The following is a 16074-nucleotide window of genomic DNA, read 5'->3' as shown; positions in this document are numbered from 1 at the left end:
GGATAATTTTACCTCCTCGTTGACTATTTGGATACCTTTTATTCCCTTCTCTTGTCTTATTGCTATTGCTAAGACTTCCAAAACAATATTGAATAAAAGAGGTGATAGTGGGCATCCTTGCCTAGTTCCTGTTCTTAAAGGGAATGCCTTTAACCTCTTTCCATTAAGAACAATTTTGTTAACTCAATTTTGACAACAGAACCTCTTATACTAACCTTCAGTCATCAGGACACTGTTTCAAGCACTTCCCCCAGGCTTATAGTCATGGCCATTGGCCAGTCCATCCTGATGAAAACAGTGTTGGCAGAGTCGAGTTCATTTCTTCAGATCAGCTTCTCTGTTAGTACAGATTGTACACCTAGATTTACTCAGTTTTCTTTTCCCAAGATTCTGCTTGTCTTCATGAGAAACAGTGAAGGTGGTAGAAAAAATTGGCATAGGGATTTGCTGGAACCCACTTGAGCAGCAACAGTAGCACTTATATAGGTGCATTTTTTTCAAATTTTTTAATTGAGATTTTATTGTAAGTTTATAAAGAACTTGGATTTCCATTCATTCATTGTTACATTACACATTTTCCTCCCTATCCCCCCTCCCCCCAGTTCCCTTTTTTCTTTGGGAAAAAAGTTTTTTCATTGTCATACATTCATCCTCACCCCCTGACCTCTTTTCTATGCAACTCTTATTCGGGACTCTTGTCATATCAATAATACCTAACCATATATTCTTTTTATACAGTTCTCTCCCTCGTCTCTTTCAATGCTGTGTACATTATTTATTTCCCATTTTTTTAGTTTACCCCCAACCCCCATGTCAGTCTTGTTTTATAGCAGTGACATTATGCAGTATTTGCCCTTCTGTGACTGAGATATTTCACTCAGCATAATGTCCTCCAGGGCCATCCATTTTGCATAATCTTTCATGAGTTCCTTGTTTTTCAGTGCAGCATAGTATTCCATTTTGTGAATATACCACAGCTTCTCTGTCCATTCGTTTGTTGATGGGCACTTGGGTTGTTTCCAACTCTTGCTTTCATGAACAAAACAGCAATAAAGATGGGTGTGCATATGTCTGCTTGAGTGGCAGTTCTGGTTTCTTTAGGGTATATTCCCAGTAGTGAAATTGCTGGGTCAGATAGTATCTCTATTTCCAACTTTTTGAGAAATCACCATACAGCCTTCCATAGTGATTACACCATTTTATACTCTCACCAACAGTGAATAAGGGTTTCAGTTTCTCCACAACCTCACCAGCATTTGTTGTTTGCTTTTTTTTAACTCATTGCACTATGTTTCTTTGAAATGTGGCTATTAGAGAAATTAATTAATAATTTCCTATGGAAAAAAATAATTTCCTATGGAACAGAGATTGACATTCCTGTCTATGACTTTTAGGTTGTATATCATTCTGGACAGTCAAAGAAATGCAGAACCCATCAGGGAAATAGCTCACGTAACTGTGGGTGATGTGGGCTGATGCTGCAGACTGGTGAGTGGTGGGCCAGGATCCTGCAGGCTCTCAGTTTTCATTTGTTGGTACAGTGGAATTAGGTTAAATGCTTTGTCCCAAACCAGGAAAGCACTGAGTTTCCATGAACATAGAGGTTTTGGTTAACACCTTCTAGTAGGGTAGGGCTTATATCCCACCCCAGTCCAGTCTCCTTAATTCATTAAACACCTCATTCTCGAGTGAGGTCTTAAGACAAAGAGCCTAAAATGACAAAAATGGAAAGCTGTGGATGGAAGGACTGTGTTAATTCACTGTACAAGAGGGAAAAAGGCAGGTGGTGGAACAGAAGGGCTGAGCTGATCCTTCTCATTGGGAAGCTGTCTCTCCCTTCCCTAAAGGCTTTTTGCACTTTGCCTGTGTGATTTGAGCTGGTTCAGAAAGTTATTGTGGAAAGAAGGCTGGAGAATCTGCTCAGGAAGTAAAGCCACTGGTGGTAAAGAACCCGCCTCCGGTTGTTTCTGCTCATGGAGTGACGGTGTGGACCAGGGGACCCCAGGAATCGGGACTGTGATGAGGTACAGATTCTCCATTCTGAAATCTGTCTGCTGTCACTTTTCCTGCCGGGATTCCATGTCCCTGCTCTGGCCCTGGTCTTCTCCAAAGACCGGAAGTGAAGAAATCCAAACTTCTGCTTAGCGTCTTTTTCATTCCTGGAAGTCAGTAAGAGTAGACTTTTTCTTTTGTCTCTGATCCATTTCTGTGTCCTCCTCATACTCAGTGATGGTGGTCTGACTTCAGCTTCTTCTTTCTGAGAAATCAAATCTTTTCAAGAAAAAGGATTTATGGCAGTTTCATTGTTGCTTTCCTTTTCATTTTGAAGCAGATCTGTTTGTTTGTGGCGCTGTTATTGGTGCAAAATCTAAGATTATTGAAATTCAGTTTGTATCAACATCATCTTCTTCTTCTAGAATTTCTAGGTGTATTAACTAAATGACTAGTTTGATCCACAAATGGATTTCCTACATCCGTGAAACTAGCTGCCAGGACTCTACTTCCTGAAAAGACTGGAGTCTGTGCAGTTTTGTTTCTCCGACTGAATAGCCATCTATGCCAAAGGACAGTGAGGATGTTTTCCTTGACTTCTGTCACTGTTTCACCAAACAGGCCTGAAGGTGGTTCCCCATCCACCTGGGCTTGGCATCTCTGCCCTTCAGGTCTGGAGAGCCCCCTGACTGCAGCAGGGCTGTGCCACAAGTCATTCTATGCGTGTGTGTGTGTTTAATTTTTTTTTTTAATAAATGAAACCAATTTGTCATTATGGACGATATTTTCTTTGTGCTCTGCCCATCCCCAACTCCAATTCCCTCCATGACTTATCCTCTTTTTATAAATTTAGGCTATATTATTAATTATTAAGGTCTGTGTGTGGTCTTTAATCTCTTACTACAGTGACGACGTGTCAGGCAATAAATACAATGCAATTTTTTTATTTTCAATTTTCCAGTTACATAAATACCACCAGTAATTTCCCCTCTTTGTAGAAAGCTTTGCGACTACAGTGAGGTTACCAAGGTAATTTGCTTCTCACCTCAGCTACTAATGAGCATGTAGGTGGTTTCTTTGCCCCTGGTACAGGCACCTGCTTGTTCCGGACCATACTGGATGAGGCCGAGTTGTTCTCTAAAGTGGTTGTTTGCGTTTACTGTCACCACCCCCCTGCCCCGCCCTGCCCAGTGTGTGTATGCTGTTTATTCTTCATGATTCCCTACATTCCAGACAACAGAAAAGCCCTTCCCAGGGGCTGGAGTTGGACTTCTAGTAACTGAGAGCAGTTGAAGAGGCTCCAAATTGTCCTGGCCAAAGCAAAAACGGATGGCCTGTATAAAAGGTCCCTTAAGTTGAGAAGGGATTTCACTTTGCCACAGCCTTGAGATGAAGGGTAAAAAAAAAGGCTCCTTCCCCACCTAGGGAGGATAACAGTGAGATGAAGACCTATCAGCCATTGACCTTTTCTGAGAATTTGTGTTGGGCAGTTCACTTGTTGTTGTGTACCACAGCCAGAACTGACCCGTAGCTCACCCTATAGTGGGTCTTCAGAGACTAAATCACACAGAGGGCACTTCCCATCTTTCTCGTGTGGAGCAGGGGATTCAAACCACCTTTGTGCCTTTGTGTTGACAGCTCGGTTCCTTACCACTGAGCCCGCAGGGCTCGCTAGTTCACAGGCACCTACTGGGTTCTCTTGAGTGTGTGTTGTGAACAAAGTCTAAACCACTTGCCCTCCAGGGTTGTTCACCTCAACTGCCCTCCGGCCCCCGTGGCAGAGTCTGGGATCAGACTAGGGTGACCACTCGCCCCCTTTAGAACTGAAGTTTGTTTTTATAGAGCTTGTGCCTGTCAGTAATAATTTTTGGAAATACATCTTTTTTTTAAAAAACTGTCTATATATTCCTAAATGTGTTAAATGAGCAAAATGTTCCTCTTTTAAGAAATGAATGTGACATATTTAATGAAATGAGATTTCTAAGTGTCCTAACTCAATAATGAATCTGTTACAGTGACTAAACAGGGAGCTTAGTTGACATAGTCTGTAGAGACTGGCGTTGCCAACCCATAGGTCTTGCCTATCTGGTGGTTCGAATCCAGATCCGAGGGGGGAAGGTGGGCAGTCTCCTCCTGTGCCCTTTACAGTCTTGGAAACACAGTGGAGGGTCAGCTATGGGTCAGCTCCGACTTGATGGCAAATTGCCTTTGCTCCTTTGTCAGCAAAAAAAAAAAAATGCTTACTTTATGCATTCTACTTGTCCTGTTATTTTGTACATTTCTTTTCCTTTCCATTTTTGTGGTTTTTTCCCCCAGTTATTCTTTTTCTTTCTACTAATTTAGATGCTAAACTCTTTTTTTCCCTTGCATAAACATTTCACTCTTTAATATGCAAGTTCATATACTATCCAAATAGCAGGAAAAGGACCGTAAAGACACGTGGTGCAGACCTGGCGTGGCTGATGTAGGGTGTGGGCGGACTGTCCTCACCATCTCGCCTTTTTTTTTTTAAAATTTATTGTTAATTTCAATGAAAATTTACAGAGACTTTGGATTTCCATTCATTCATTGTTGCGTGTTTCTCCCCTCCCAACCCTCCCCCCCAGTACACTACCCTCTTGGAAAAGTAAAAGAGAAATTGTTTCATTGTTTTACAAACCCTCCCCATAGGTCCACTCCACTATGCAGCCTTTGCTCTGGACTCCTGTCATGACGAAAATACCTAATCACATATCCCTTTTAAACAATTTTCTCTCTCATCTGTTTCAATGCAGTATACATTATCGAACCCATCCTTCTCAATCTACCCCCAACCCTGAGGGCAGTCCTGTTTTACAGCAGTGGCACCATGCAGTATTTGTCCTTTTGATAATATTGCATGAGTTCCTTGTTTTTCAATGCAGCATAGTATTCCATTGTGTGAATATACCACAGCTTCTCTATCCATTCGTTTGTTGATGGGCACTTAGGTTGTTTCCAACTCCCTTCTATTGTGAACAAAGCCACGATAAACATGGGTGTACATATATCTGCTTGGGTGGCAGTTATGGTCTCTTTGGGGTATATTCTCAGTAGTGGAATTGCTGGGTCAAATGGTATTTCTATTTGCAACTTTTTTGAGAAAGCACCACACTGCCTTCCACAGTGGTTGCACCATTTTACATTCCCACCAACAGTGAATAAGGGTTCCAGTTTTTCTTTTTTTAAAAAAAATTTTATTAATTTTAATGAACATTTACAGAGATTTTGGGTTTTCATTCATTCATTGTTGCACGATTTTCTCTACCCTCCTCCCCAGTTCGTTCTTCCCCCCCCCTTGAAAGTCTGCTTTAATTGTCCAATTGCCACAGTGCTTGTCAAAGCCAGTTCTGATTAATTTCCTTTGTCATTGTGTCCTTTGCCATTCCCTATCACTCCTCCCTGAGAGAGACTTCACCTTGATTCATAAGGAAAAGGGGACGGTGTATTCTCTTAGCTACTTCCTGCTGAAAAGAGACGCTGTAGGTTTCAGGGTGAAGATCTTCTCTCACTACTCTAAAGGGCCCCCTTGGCAGTAGGAAACACATAGACTATTATGGAGATTGATTTTGGAATTTAGATGCACTGTTATCAATTGTGCTTAGCCGTACTTGTTCATATCCTTGAAAATGTATCATGGAAGTGTTGCAGCCTAGAAGACACAAATTGAACTAACAAGTTAAAAGTAAGGGTTCCAGTTTTTCCACAACCTCGCCAGCATTTGTTGCTTGCTGTTCTGTTAAATTTTGCTATTCTGACTGGGGTGAGATGATATCTCACCATCTCTTCTTACTCCAGTACCCAAACAGATTTCTTAGCTGCCAAAGGTAATTGTCACAGTCAGTGCTATTTGAGAATTTTTAAAAAATAAGTTTTAAATTAACCTTTTGGATTATAGTTTTATTTGTAGAATAGTATCACAAATTCTTTTTTTTATGTTATTTTTTTTTCACAAATTCTTTATGAGGGTAAATACACACCCACAATAAAAAACCCCAAATCCTAAATGTACAGTTTAATGACTTTTCACAGAATAACCACTTACATAGGAGAAAAAAAAACCGTATTAGCCCCGCAGGAACTTCTCTTTGTTCCTTTTCTTGGTCATTGCTTCCCCTAGTGCTAACAACCGTGCACTCAAGCCCAGCAGAGGCTGCGAGCATGGTGCCGGATCGGCTGTATCGTAAAGGAGGGCACAGTGAGTCACTGCTGACTGCCGGCACACAGCAACAACTGTTGTCCTGACTCCAGTCACTTGGATGGGTCTGCATCTTCGAGAAAGGATGTTAATTCAATCATACAGAATAGGTTTTGAGAGTCTCTGGTCATTGTGTGTAGCAATAGTTCATATTGTTGTATATAATACAACGTGTGACTATTGTATTCCATCTCACTCATTTACTGGTAGTTACTGGCTGTTTCCATGTGAGGCTTCATCGGCATAAAGCATTTGTGATTGTGTCCTTTGCTGTGCTGGGTCCTCTTGTTTACATGTGATCTGCTTTAGTGATAACACATACTGACAGTTGTCCAAACTAGGCTATCTTTATGATTATATTAGAATATTTTTATCATTCTTACATTCACCTGGTAATAGTGAATAGCTTAATATCTCTTTGACATATTAAACATCAGCTTGATATATCAAATAAGGCAGTTTTCTCCAAAGAGAAAGTTTCCTTTTTACTTCTCTAAATGATAGACTTAGTATTGTTATGTACTGTCGATTTAGAACTGACTCATAACTGTCTCTCTAGTGGGTTTTCAGAGGCAGAGGCAGTAAATCCCACAGGAGGAGATTGTCCATCTTTCTCCCTTGGGGCAGCTGGTGGATTTGAACCGCATGTCTTTGGGTTGACAATGCAACTCCTTTCCACTAAGCCACCAACTGAGAGTAGGAGACAATATCTTTTAGGTTTTCTCTTGCTCCTCATGGCGACTACCTCCAGCATCCTGTCTACACTGAAATGTCCTTTCCCAGAGGCCTCTTGATGGTCACTGCCACCAACCCCTTGTCAGCCTGGGAGATGGCCCTTCCATTGCCGGAAACACAGCTAAGTCAAGATTATCACACAAGAAGGATTTTGTTAGCGAACGGAGATAACAGGAGAGACCCACCCAGAGCAACCCCGTCATAGTTTACTACACAGACCGCTGGCTGCTTGTTCACTGCTCTTAACGGAGGCAGCCCATCCCTGCCTCTCAGCCGTCTGCTTGTCGCAGTGTCCCCTTTTCCTCAGGAGAAGTCTGCTCTGTGGCCCACTGTGATCTCTTAAGGGACCAGTCACTGATGTCCACCGAGAAGATTCTCACAGAGAAGGAAGGGTTCCATCCCATCAGTGACATTTGTAACATATGTACATAGCCTTCTCCCACGCAGTTGTCTGCACCAAAGTGTCATTGATATGGGTCTGACACTGCTGGTTAGAGGTTCTCGTCCCCTTTCAAGCAACTAAACCCATCCCCCATCTGTCTGTTATTGAGGCGATGCTAGTTCATAGCAACGCCCCAGAAGAGTCTGAGACTGTAACTCTTTATGGGGAAAGACTGCCTCCTCTTTCCCCCACCATGGATATGGTTGGGTCTTAACTCCCAACCTCTCAGTCAGCACCCCGACACTTAACCCATTGTGCCACCTTGCCCCTCTTCAGACCAGAAAGTAGTCAAAGCCATTGCAGAACCAACTCCCAGCTGACCCTCCAGCAGGTTTCTGAGTCTGTAAATCACACGAGAAGATATTGTCCATCTTTCTCCCACAGTCACTAGTGGATTCAAGCCACCATGGAGGTACGACCTTTGGTCAGCAGTGGAACTCCCCACAGACCCACTCCGGTCCCCCCTTGGAGGTGAATAGTGCAGGCTCATTCCCCTGGTCGGGTATCGTGGCTGCCCTGCTGAGCAGTTCCAGGGCGGCCCCTTCTCGTGGGCTGGGCCCTGGCAGGAGTGAGGAAGTGAATCTGCTAGGGTGTCCTGGGTGGGGCTTGGTGCTCTCCACAACTTAACAGAAGTTGCCTGGCAAGATCGTTGCTCCTCTGCCTTTTCCCTCATCCATCCCTGTCAGGCTTGGTCCTTTTGTGTCTCACTAAGACAAGCATCTTGAGGAGAGAAGTAGAAGGGAGAAGGTAGGAAATAGGACATTAGAGTTTGTTCAGAAAAATTTCATGTCAGTGACGTCTGTAAGGGGAGCTCTCGTGGCTTAGTGGTGAGGCGCGCTGGCAACCCAAAGGGAAGTAGTTGGACTCTACCAGCTGCTCCACAGGAGAAAGATGGACAGTCTCCTCGCATGTGCTTTCCAGCCTCTGAAACCCCACTGGCGGGTCGGCACCAACTTCACGTATCACAACAGTAGCTTCTTTACGTATTTACTCTTTCTTTTGCCTTTCCTCTTTTCAGGTAACAGAAAAGTCTCCATCATTCCATGAGGTGGACGGTGAAGAAGATGACACTATTTCTGAGCAAGATAGGTTTTCAGACTCACCTCTCACACCACAGGGTGCACAAGAAAAAGGTAAAAACCAATCTGTTTAAAAATATGGACATACTTTATATGCTGTCATGAACACTGATTAAAACCTGGGAAGATATAACCCTTATATAGTGAATATATGATCATGACTAGGAATATACCTAAATTTTCTTTCCCATGCAAATAACCAATAATTAGTGGATTACCTACACTTTAGGTTGTCTTTAAAGCACACGTTGCTCCCCTTGAGCCCTTTTGTGTTATATCAACCACAAGAAGACCCCCAGGGAGGAGGTTCATGGCTCAGAGCCGTAGAAAGGCTTCCATGCTCGCTTCCCTCTGTGCCTGGTATTTCCCAGGGTAGCACAGGGGTGTGTGGGGAGGGGGGCTTTGTTGAAATATTGGGAATGAACAAATGAAGTTATCTGTCACATTGACTATGCCCCTCAGTGCCTGGAGCCAGGAGCTGGCCCTCAGTGGGCCTCCAGTAAAGGTCTGTTGAACAAAGGAGTGCATGGACATGTTAGCAGATCAGTTCTGTAACTGCATCACCAGCTGTCTTTATAAATTTTATTTAGCACACAGAGAATTCAGTGCATGATAACACAGTTGCTGTTAAGTCGATTCCAACTCCTGGCGACCCCAGGAGGGAGTCAGAGTATGTGTGCAGAGTAAGATTCCTCCATTGACTTTCAAGACTGTGAGCTGCTCACCACGCCTCTCTTCTGAGTTGTCTCTTCTTGTGGTTGTGTACCATCAAGTTGGAACCAAGCCACAGCTGACCCTCCAGCAGAGGCAGTAAATTGCACGAAAGAGATTGCCCATCTGTCTCCTGTGGAGCAGCTGATGTATTAGAACCGTGTACCTTCAGCTTGGCAGCACTTCTCACCACTAGGCTGCCAGAGTTCCCTAAAGGTACCTCTTAGTGAATTCAAACACGCTGACCTTTTGGCTGGTGATGGAGGGTACTGTTTGCACCACGTGGGGACTCCTTAGCAAACATGAGGAGCAGTTTTAATCTTTGTAAGACCTCTTCATCTTTGAGAAGAGAGGAGAAGTACCTACCTGGCAGACAGGGGAGACCTATAATTGCTCTAGTTGGATGTCAGAGTGCTTGGGCCCTGAGAAAGTCTATGCCAATCAGTTTATATATGAAGCAGGATGCCAGACTTGTGATACCTGGGTCAGAAACCCTATGAGGTTTGGGGTTTTCCCCCCCCCCAATGTATTATTACAGGAAAATCTGCATTTGTATATATAAAATGTCTGTATATGCAAATTAATGTAAAAATGTATATTTAATTATAGAAGAATAACTGATATTAAAAACCCTCAAAACCAGACATAATACAGACTTACAGACTAGAAAGTTAAACACATAATAGGTAATTACTTTTAACAATTTAGAGTGTATGTGTGTATAGGTAGATCTATATATGTAAATATATATATGTTGTTGTTATGTGCCATTGATTCGACGCTGACTCATAGCGACCCTGTATACAACAGCTCTGAACCCTGCTCTATCCTGAGCCAGTATCAACATCTCTGACACATCTATGCCCATTACCCCATTCACTGAATTGATCCATTTCATCCAGGGTCTTCCTCTCTTGTGCTGTCCCCCCACTCTTCCAAGCATGACATCCCATCCAAGGACTGGGTTTCTCCTTGCAGCCTGCTCAAAGTATGTCAATTGGAGCTTCAGAATCCTTGCTTTCAAGGAGCAGCTTGGTTTCACTCTCTCAAGGATAGACTTGTTTGTTCTTTTAGCAGTCCATGGTATATTCAATACTTTTCTCCAGTGCCATAACTCAAAGGCATCAATTCGCCTATTATCCTGAGCCACTGTCAAGTTCTCTGTCAAGTAGTTGTGAAGTCCACGGCATGGATCAGGTGCATCTTAGTCTCTAGATAGACTCTGGCACAGTCCCTGACAGCAGATTTTCCCAGTATAATTTGTCTTTTGATTTTTCTGGTTGCTGGTACCAAGAGTGTTGATTGTGGAGCCAAACAAACTAAAGTTGTTAAAAATCTCAGTCTCTTCACTATCTATCATGATGCTGCCAGTTGGCCCAGTGGTGAGAATCTCTGTTTTTTTGATGTTCAGATTCAATCCATATTAATAGCTGCAGTCCTTGACCTTCTGCAGCAAGTACTTCAGGTCCTCCTCAGTTTCAGCAAGCAGGTTGTGTCATCTGCATAACACAGGTTGTTGATGAGTCTTCCTCCAGTCTTGATGCCACATTCCTCCTCATAGAGACCAGCCTCTCAGATGATCTGTTCTGCATATAGATTGAAAAGATATGGAGATAGGACACATCCCAAGCGTACACCCTTCCTGACTTTGAACCATGCAGTGTTTCATTGCTCTGTTCTGACAGCTGTCTCCTGGTCCACGTATAGGTTTCACATCAGCAAAATCAAGTGTTCTGGGATTCCCATCCTTTTCAGAGTTAGCCAGAGTTTATTGTGATCCACACATAGTCAGTAAAACACAGATTAGCATTCCTCTGGTACTCCCTGCTTTCACCTAAGATCCCTCTAACATTGGCTGTAATGTCCCTCGTGCCATGGCATCTTCTGAACCCAGCCTGCACATCTGGCACTTCTCTGTTGATGTGTTCCAGTAGTTTTTGGATAATTTTCAGCAGGATCTTGATTGCGTGTGACATTAATGATATTACCGGATAGTTTCCACACTCTCAGGTCACACGGCCCATTCACATATTCCTGTCCGTCTACATGGCAAAGTCAAATTCAATGCCTAGGAAAGCCACTTTGAACAATCTTCAACACTGTTAAGTCGAACCCACTCAAAACTGACCCTCCAGAGGTTTTTTGGAAGCAGTAAATCACCTGAGTAGAGATTGTCCGTCTTTCTCCCGTGGAGTGTCTGGTAGCTTTGAACTTGGAACTCCTTCGCACTAAGCTACTAGGATTACCTACTAAGGGGTAAGAAAGTTTGGAGACACAGGGACAGCAGACAGAACATCCCCCACCTCTAAGGCTGATGCAGAGCACCTGGGAAGAAAATGTTTGTTTGCTGGAGTCTCATCCACGGCTGGCACAGATATGTTGGAGAGGAGGCAGCCATGCCTCCAGTCTGCTACAGAGGAATTCCTGAAGTTTCCTCCTAACAGAGCACTCTGAGCAGCTGCCTCTTGAAACAGGGTTCTGGGCACCCATGGGCAGATGTTGGACATTGCTGCTGAATATCTAAAGAAATAGTTCCCAGGAGTCTGTGTTAGCAAGTGTGCATCGTTCACAAGTGAGCATGTGGCACAAACAGTAGAACAGATCGAGTATTGGAAACAGGTGTTGTCATTATGCACCATCAGAACTGACCCATAGCTGACCCTTCAGCAGGTTTTCAGAGACACTAAATCTCATGGGAGGAAATTGCCCATCTTTCTTCTGCAGAGTGGATGGATTCAAACTGCTAATGTTTGCATTGGTAGTGCAATTGAGGACAGAGAATTGTTGCGAAAAGGTGAATATCTGGGGTGCTTTTAACTTGGAAAAATTGCAGCCAGACTTCTCCTGGGGTTCAAGGATGTCAAGGTGTCATCTCATCTTTGGACAGGTAGACCCCATGGAGATGGGGAGACACGGTGGCCACAGCAGTGGGTTCAAGTGTGTCGGAGATGGTGAGGATGGCACAGGAGAGGTCAGGGTGAAGGTCTGTTGTTCATAGGATTGCTAGGAGTTGTATTTGACAACCACAAGCCACCAGCGCTCCCTGGAGTCGGCAGAGCCCCTTCCTAGTCATTGTCCTCCAGCACCCTCTACTGACGAAGTTTATCACGGTGCCAAATGACGTGGTCGACTATTCCATTATCACAGGCGAGCAAGAAAGGGATCGAGTCTTAGAGACAATACAGCAATTACTGGCATGACTTATAAAAATTCACTTAGACCACAAGGAGTGGTTGGGAGGCGGTGTGACGTCTTCAGTGGTTCTTAGTTTGTTGTTCACTGACTGACCCTGTGAACAGCAGGCCTGAAGCCTGCCCTGTCCGGCGACACACCATGATCCCCACCATGCTCTCAAGCTCATTGTTGGTCTCTGTGTCAGTCTGTCTTCTTGACAGTCTTCTTCTCTTTCTCTGACCCTCCACTTTGCTCATATGACGTCTGTTTGTAGTGTGCACTAAAGCATCTAGGTGTTTGTGGAAAATGACGCATAACCTGATTTCTAGTTCATTTGGTATGGGCAGAGACCCGTGTTTTTAAGAAGCTTTTTGGGGAATGTAATGTGGGTAGGGCTTGAACAACACATCAGAATAACACGTTAAATAACCTGGCTGTTAATGTTAGTTCTCCACTCTGTCATTTGCCAGCGAGAGGCTTGAGGGTGGTACTCAGTCCTCCTTTACTGCCTCTCTCCTCAGATCCGGTAGCCTAGTGGTTAAGGAGTTGTACTGCCATCCCAAAACAGGTGGTTTGAATCCACCAGCTCTTCTGAGGAACAAAGACAGTGGGAAATCTTCCGTGTGATTTATTGCCTCTGAAAACCCACCAGAGGGTCAACTCTGAGTCAGTTCTGATTCAAGAACAATCAACAAGAACAAAAACTCATCAGGTCATTAGAATCACACCTGTAAGGCATAATGTTTTGACTGAAATGGTATGTTTAGGTGCCAAGGGGCTGATCCTTGACTCAGCATAATCCTGTGTAAATTAGCCTCATCTGCTGGTGAGAGAAGGCAGCGTTAGTTTGGACTTAAGGGATGGGGCAGGATTTCACCAGCCTGTGTAGAACACAGGACCAAAGTGATTTAATAAAAAACAATTGGTTAAGATGATTTTTTTTGGTCAAAATTAAGATCTTCAATGATGGGTTGTTCACGTAATCCTCATTTTAATCAACCAGTGAGTAGATTGAATGATCTTTTACGCATCTTCAGGTACTTTTGTTTCTCTGAATTCTTTAGAGTTTCTCTCCTCATATGACCTTCCGAACTTGTTTCTAGTTCACTGTCAGCCAGTTATTTTTGCTCTTCAAAGTTGTTGTTAGATGCCACAGAATCAAGTATGATTCATAGGGGACCCTCTGAACAACCGACCTGCACCCTGTCCTGTCCTGTGCCGTCCTTATCATCTCTGACATACTTGAGCCCCGGCACTGTGTCAGTCTATCTCTTTTGGAGTCGTCCTCTCCTTTGCTGACCCTCCATCTTCCAAGCATGATATCCCTCTCCAAGGAAGAGCCTCTCCTATCAACATGTCCAAAGTAGATGAGACGACGCTTTGCCATCTCTGCCTCCATGGGGCGCTCTGGCTGTACTTTTTCCAGGACAGAAAGTTAAAAGCAACCCAGATGTTCATCTTTATGCTACAACAAATGGTACACATAGCTGTAAGACCTCTCTCTTCATGTGAAGCCTGAATTACAAAGATAAGAAAAACGAGTAACTGGGCAGGATTGTTTCATCTGTACCACTGAGGTAGTTTGACAGTTTATTTCAAGAAACAACAATTTTTCTACCAATTTGAGTGCAACTGCTAGGAGGAGAGTAGCGGCTCAAACCATTTGGGGAATGGCATATGTAATTCAGCATGTGTATGTGAGAAAGAGATGACAGACAGACAGAGACATACATAAGGTGGGGAGTGGCCCAGGGTCTCTCTGTAAAGACATGAATTCAGAAGCACAGCCCTGATCAGAAATGAGCGTGACAGGTAGATGTGTCTCGTTCCCTGTGTGGCTCAGGCCCACTTATTGTGTCACCTTGTGCAGCCTCCCTGTCCTGTATGATTATACTTTTCTAAGATGTTAAATTTCTACACTTGATCTTAGCCAAAAGGCCGAGAAGCGATAGATGTCAAATTTCTATATTTGTTTTAAAACGTTCTCTCTCTTCTTTTAAAATATCAGGTCACCGGCGTTCCATCCTGAATTTGAAGGTAAGATTATTTTAAAAAACTTTTATCTCAGTAATAAGATAAATAATAAAAGATTTCCACCCTTCCTCTCAAGCATCTCCCCAGCGGAGCGCTTTCCCACAGAAGGCATGCTTTAAACTGGGGGACTAGAAACCACTTAGGTATTTTTTACATGGATAGGCAGTTTTTAGAACTAATTTGCAAACAAGGAGTAGTTCTAAGTTATGTTTTTAGTTTTGCCATGCCATGGGTGTTTAAAAATTAAAACATTCTTTAATTTGTAACCTTGTCTTCTTTTTCAGCAGAAATCGGAAATGATTGTCACACAAGTATGTTAAGGGAAAAATAACTCAAGTTCAGAGCCTTTCCGTTCCACTGAGTTTAGGACTGAGAGACGGGGTCTGAGAATTCAGAGAGGGAACTAAGGGGTGGCGGTGGGCACAGGTCCTTGGTGCCGCTTGATAGTCGAGTCTATGGGGCCGTTTCTGTTAACCCCGTCTGGCCAGTATATTTCTTCATACACAGTAGAGGGAGGGTCGGAATTCCAGTGCTCGCCACAGGCGCTATTTTATGCATTAGCCTCTGCTTAGATTGTTTTGACAGCATTTTGAAATAGATACTGCAGTTCACGGGCCTTTTTTGCATATCCCAACGAGAAGCAGCCTGGGTGGTGTTGACTTTGTACATCTCTGCTCAACATGGCAGCTCACCACATGCTTTGAGACAGGAGCCAGCGGTCTGTCACGTTTGAGACAGCTGTGCAGGGGTTCCCGTTCTGTGCTGGCACCTTCCAGGGGCTGAAGACCCCTGGGGACTAATGCATTTGTAAGAAACACAGAACAAACTAAGAACGGCGAGAGCAAAAATAAAGATGAAGAAAACCCTTAGTGCTGAAATCCTTAGTGTGGAGGGAGCCGGTGGTGGAGACTGGAGGGAGTGACGCTGCTGAGGCAGAGGTGACGCCCCTCGGGTGGTTCAAGCCCACTGGCAGCTCCCTGGGGAGAAGGAGGGCAGTGTCCTGCATGATTGCCAGCCTCCGAAACCCGCTGGTGGCCAGCTGTGCCAGCATGACCTGCTGCCTGTGCCAGCTTGCTCTTTAGAAGATGTCCAGCCTCTGACTTGTTACTCATGGTTCCTTCCCCAGGATGAGAAACCTCCGTTAAGTGAAAAGCCTCCACCGGCACCAGGTAGGTGTCTTAGATTTCCTTATGATTGAAAAGCTTGCTGTTTTACAGAATACTCTAAATAATCACATCTGAAAGGAAGGGTCTTTTTATTTCTCTGCAATGGCTGTTGCCCTGGCTCAGCTGCAAGAATTGGAAGGAGGTGGCAGCTCTTGAGCGGCCATCTGTGCATCAGAATATGAGGTCGAATGCTGGGTGGTAGATGGTGAAAGAGCGTGTGGGTGTGCTCAGACACTGGAGGGTGCCGGGTGGACCTATGGGATGTGCTCAGATGCTGGCAGGTGCTGGGTGGACCTGTGGGATGTGACACTGGAGGGTGCCGGGCAGACCTGTGGGATGTGACACTGGGAGGTGCCAGGCGGACCTGTGGGATGTGACACTGGGAGGTGCTGGGCGGACCTGTGGGATGTGACACTCGAGGGTGCCGGGTGGACCTGTGGGATGTGACGCTGGGAGGTGCCGGGTGGACCTGTGGGATGTGACGCTGGGGGGTGCCGGGCGGACCTGTGGGATGTGACGCTGGGA

The 16074-nt window shown here is 44.3% G+C and overlaps 1 protein-coding gene across 1 annotated transcript in view; it reads left to right on the top strand.

The window, feature by feature from the left end:
- CEP89 (centrosomal protein 89kDa) overlaps window positions 1-16074 on the top strand; it is a 79020-nt gene that overhangs the window by 21252 nt on the left and 41694 nt on the right. The window contains exons 5-7 of the mRNA XM_006887871.1: window positions 8416-8518; window positions 14358-14386; window positions 15510-15552. Coding sequence (XP_006887933.1) covers window positions 8416-8518; window positions 14358-14386; window positions 15510-15552 — 175 coding nt within the window. The remainder of the gene's footprint in view (window positions 1-8415; window positions 8519-14357; window positions 14387-15509; window positions 15553-16074) is intronic.

The sequence above is a fragment of the Elephantulus edwardii genome, unplaced genomic scaffold, assembly GCF_000299155.1.
Source record: "Elephantulus edwardii isolate Elephantulus edwardi_28Jun2011 unplaced genomic scaffold, EleEdw1.0 scaffold00062, whole genome shotgun sequence".
Taxonomy (NCBI): Eukaryota; Metazoa; Chordata; class Mammalia; order Macroscelidea; family Macroscelididae; genus Elephantulus; species Elephantulus edwardii.
The sequence above is the reverse complement of the archived record's forward strand: the minus strand, read 5'-3'. Positions and strand labels throughout refer to the sequence as shown.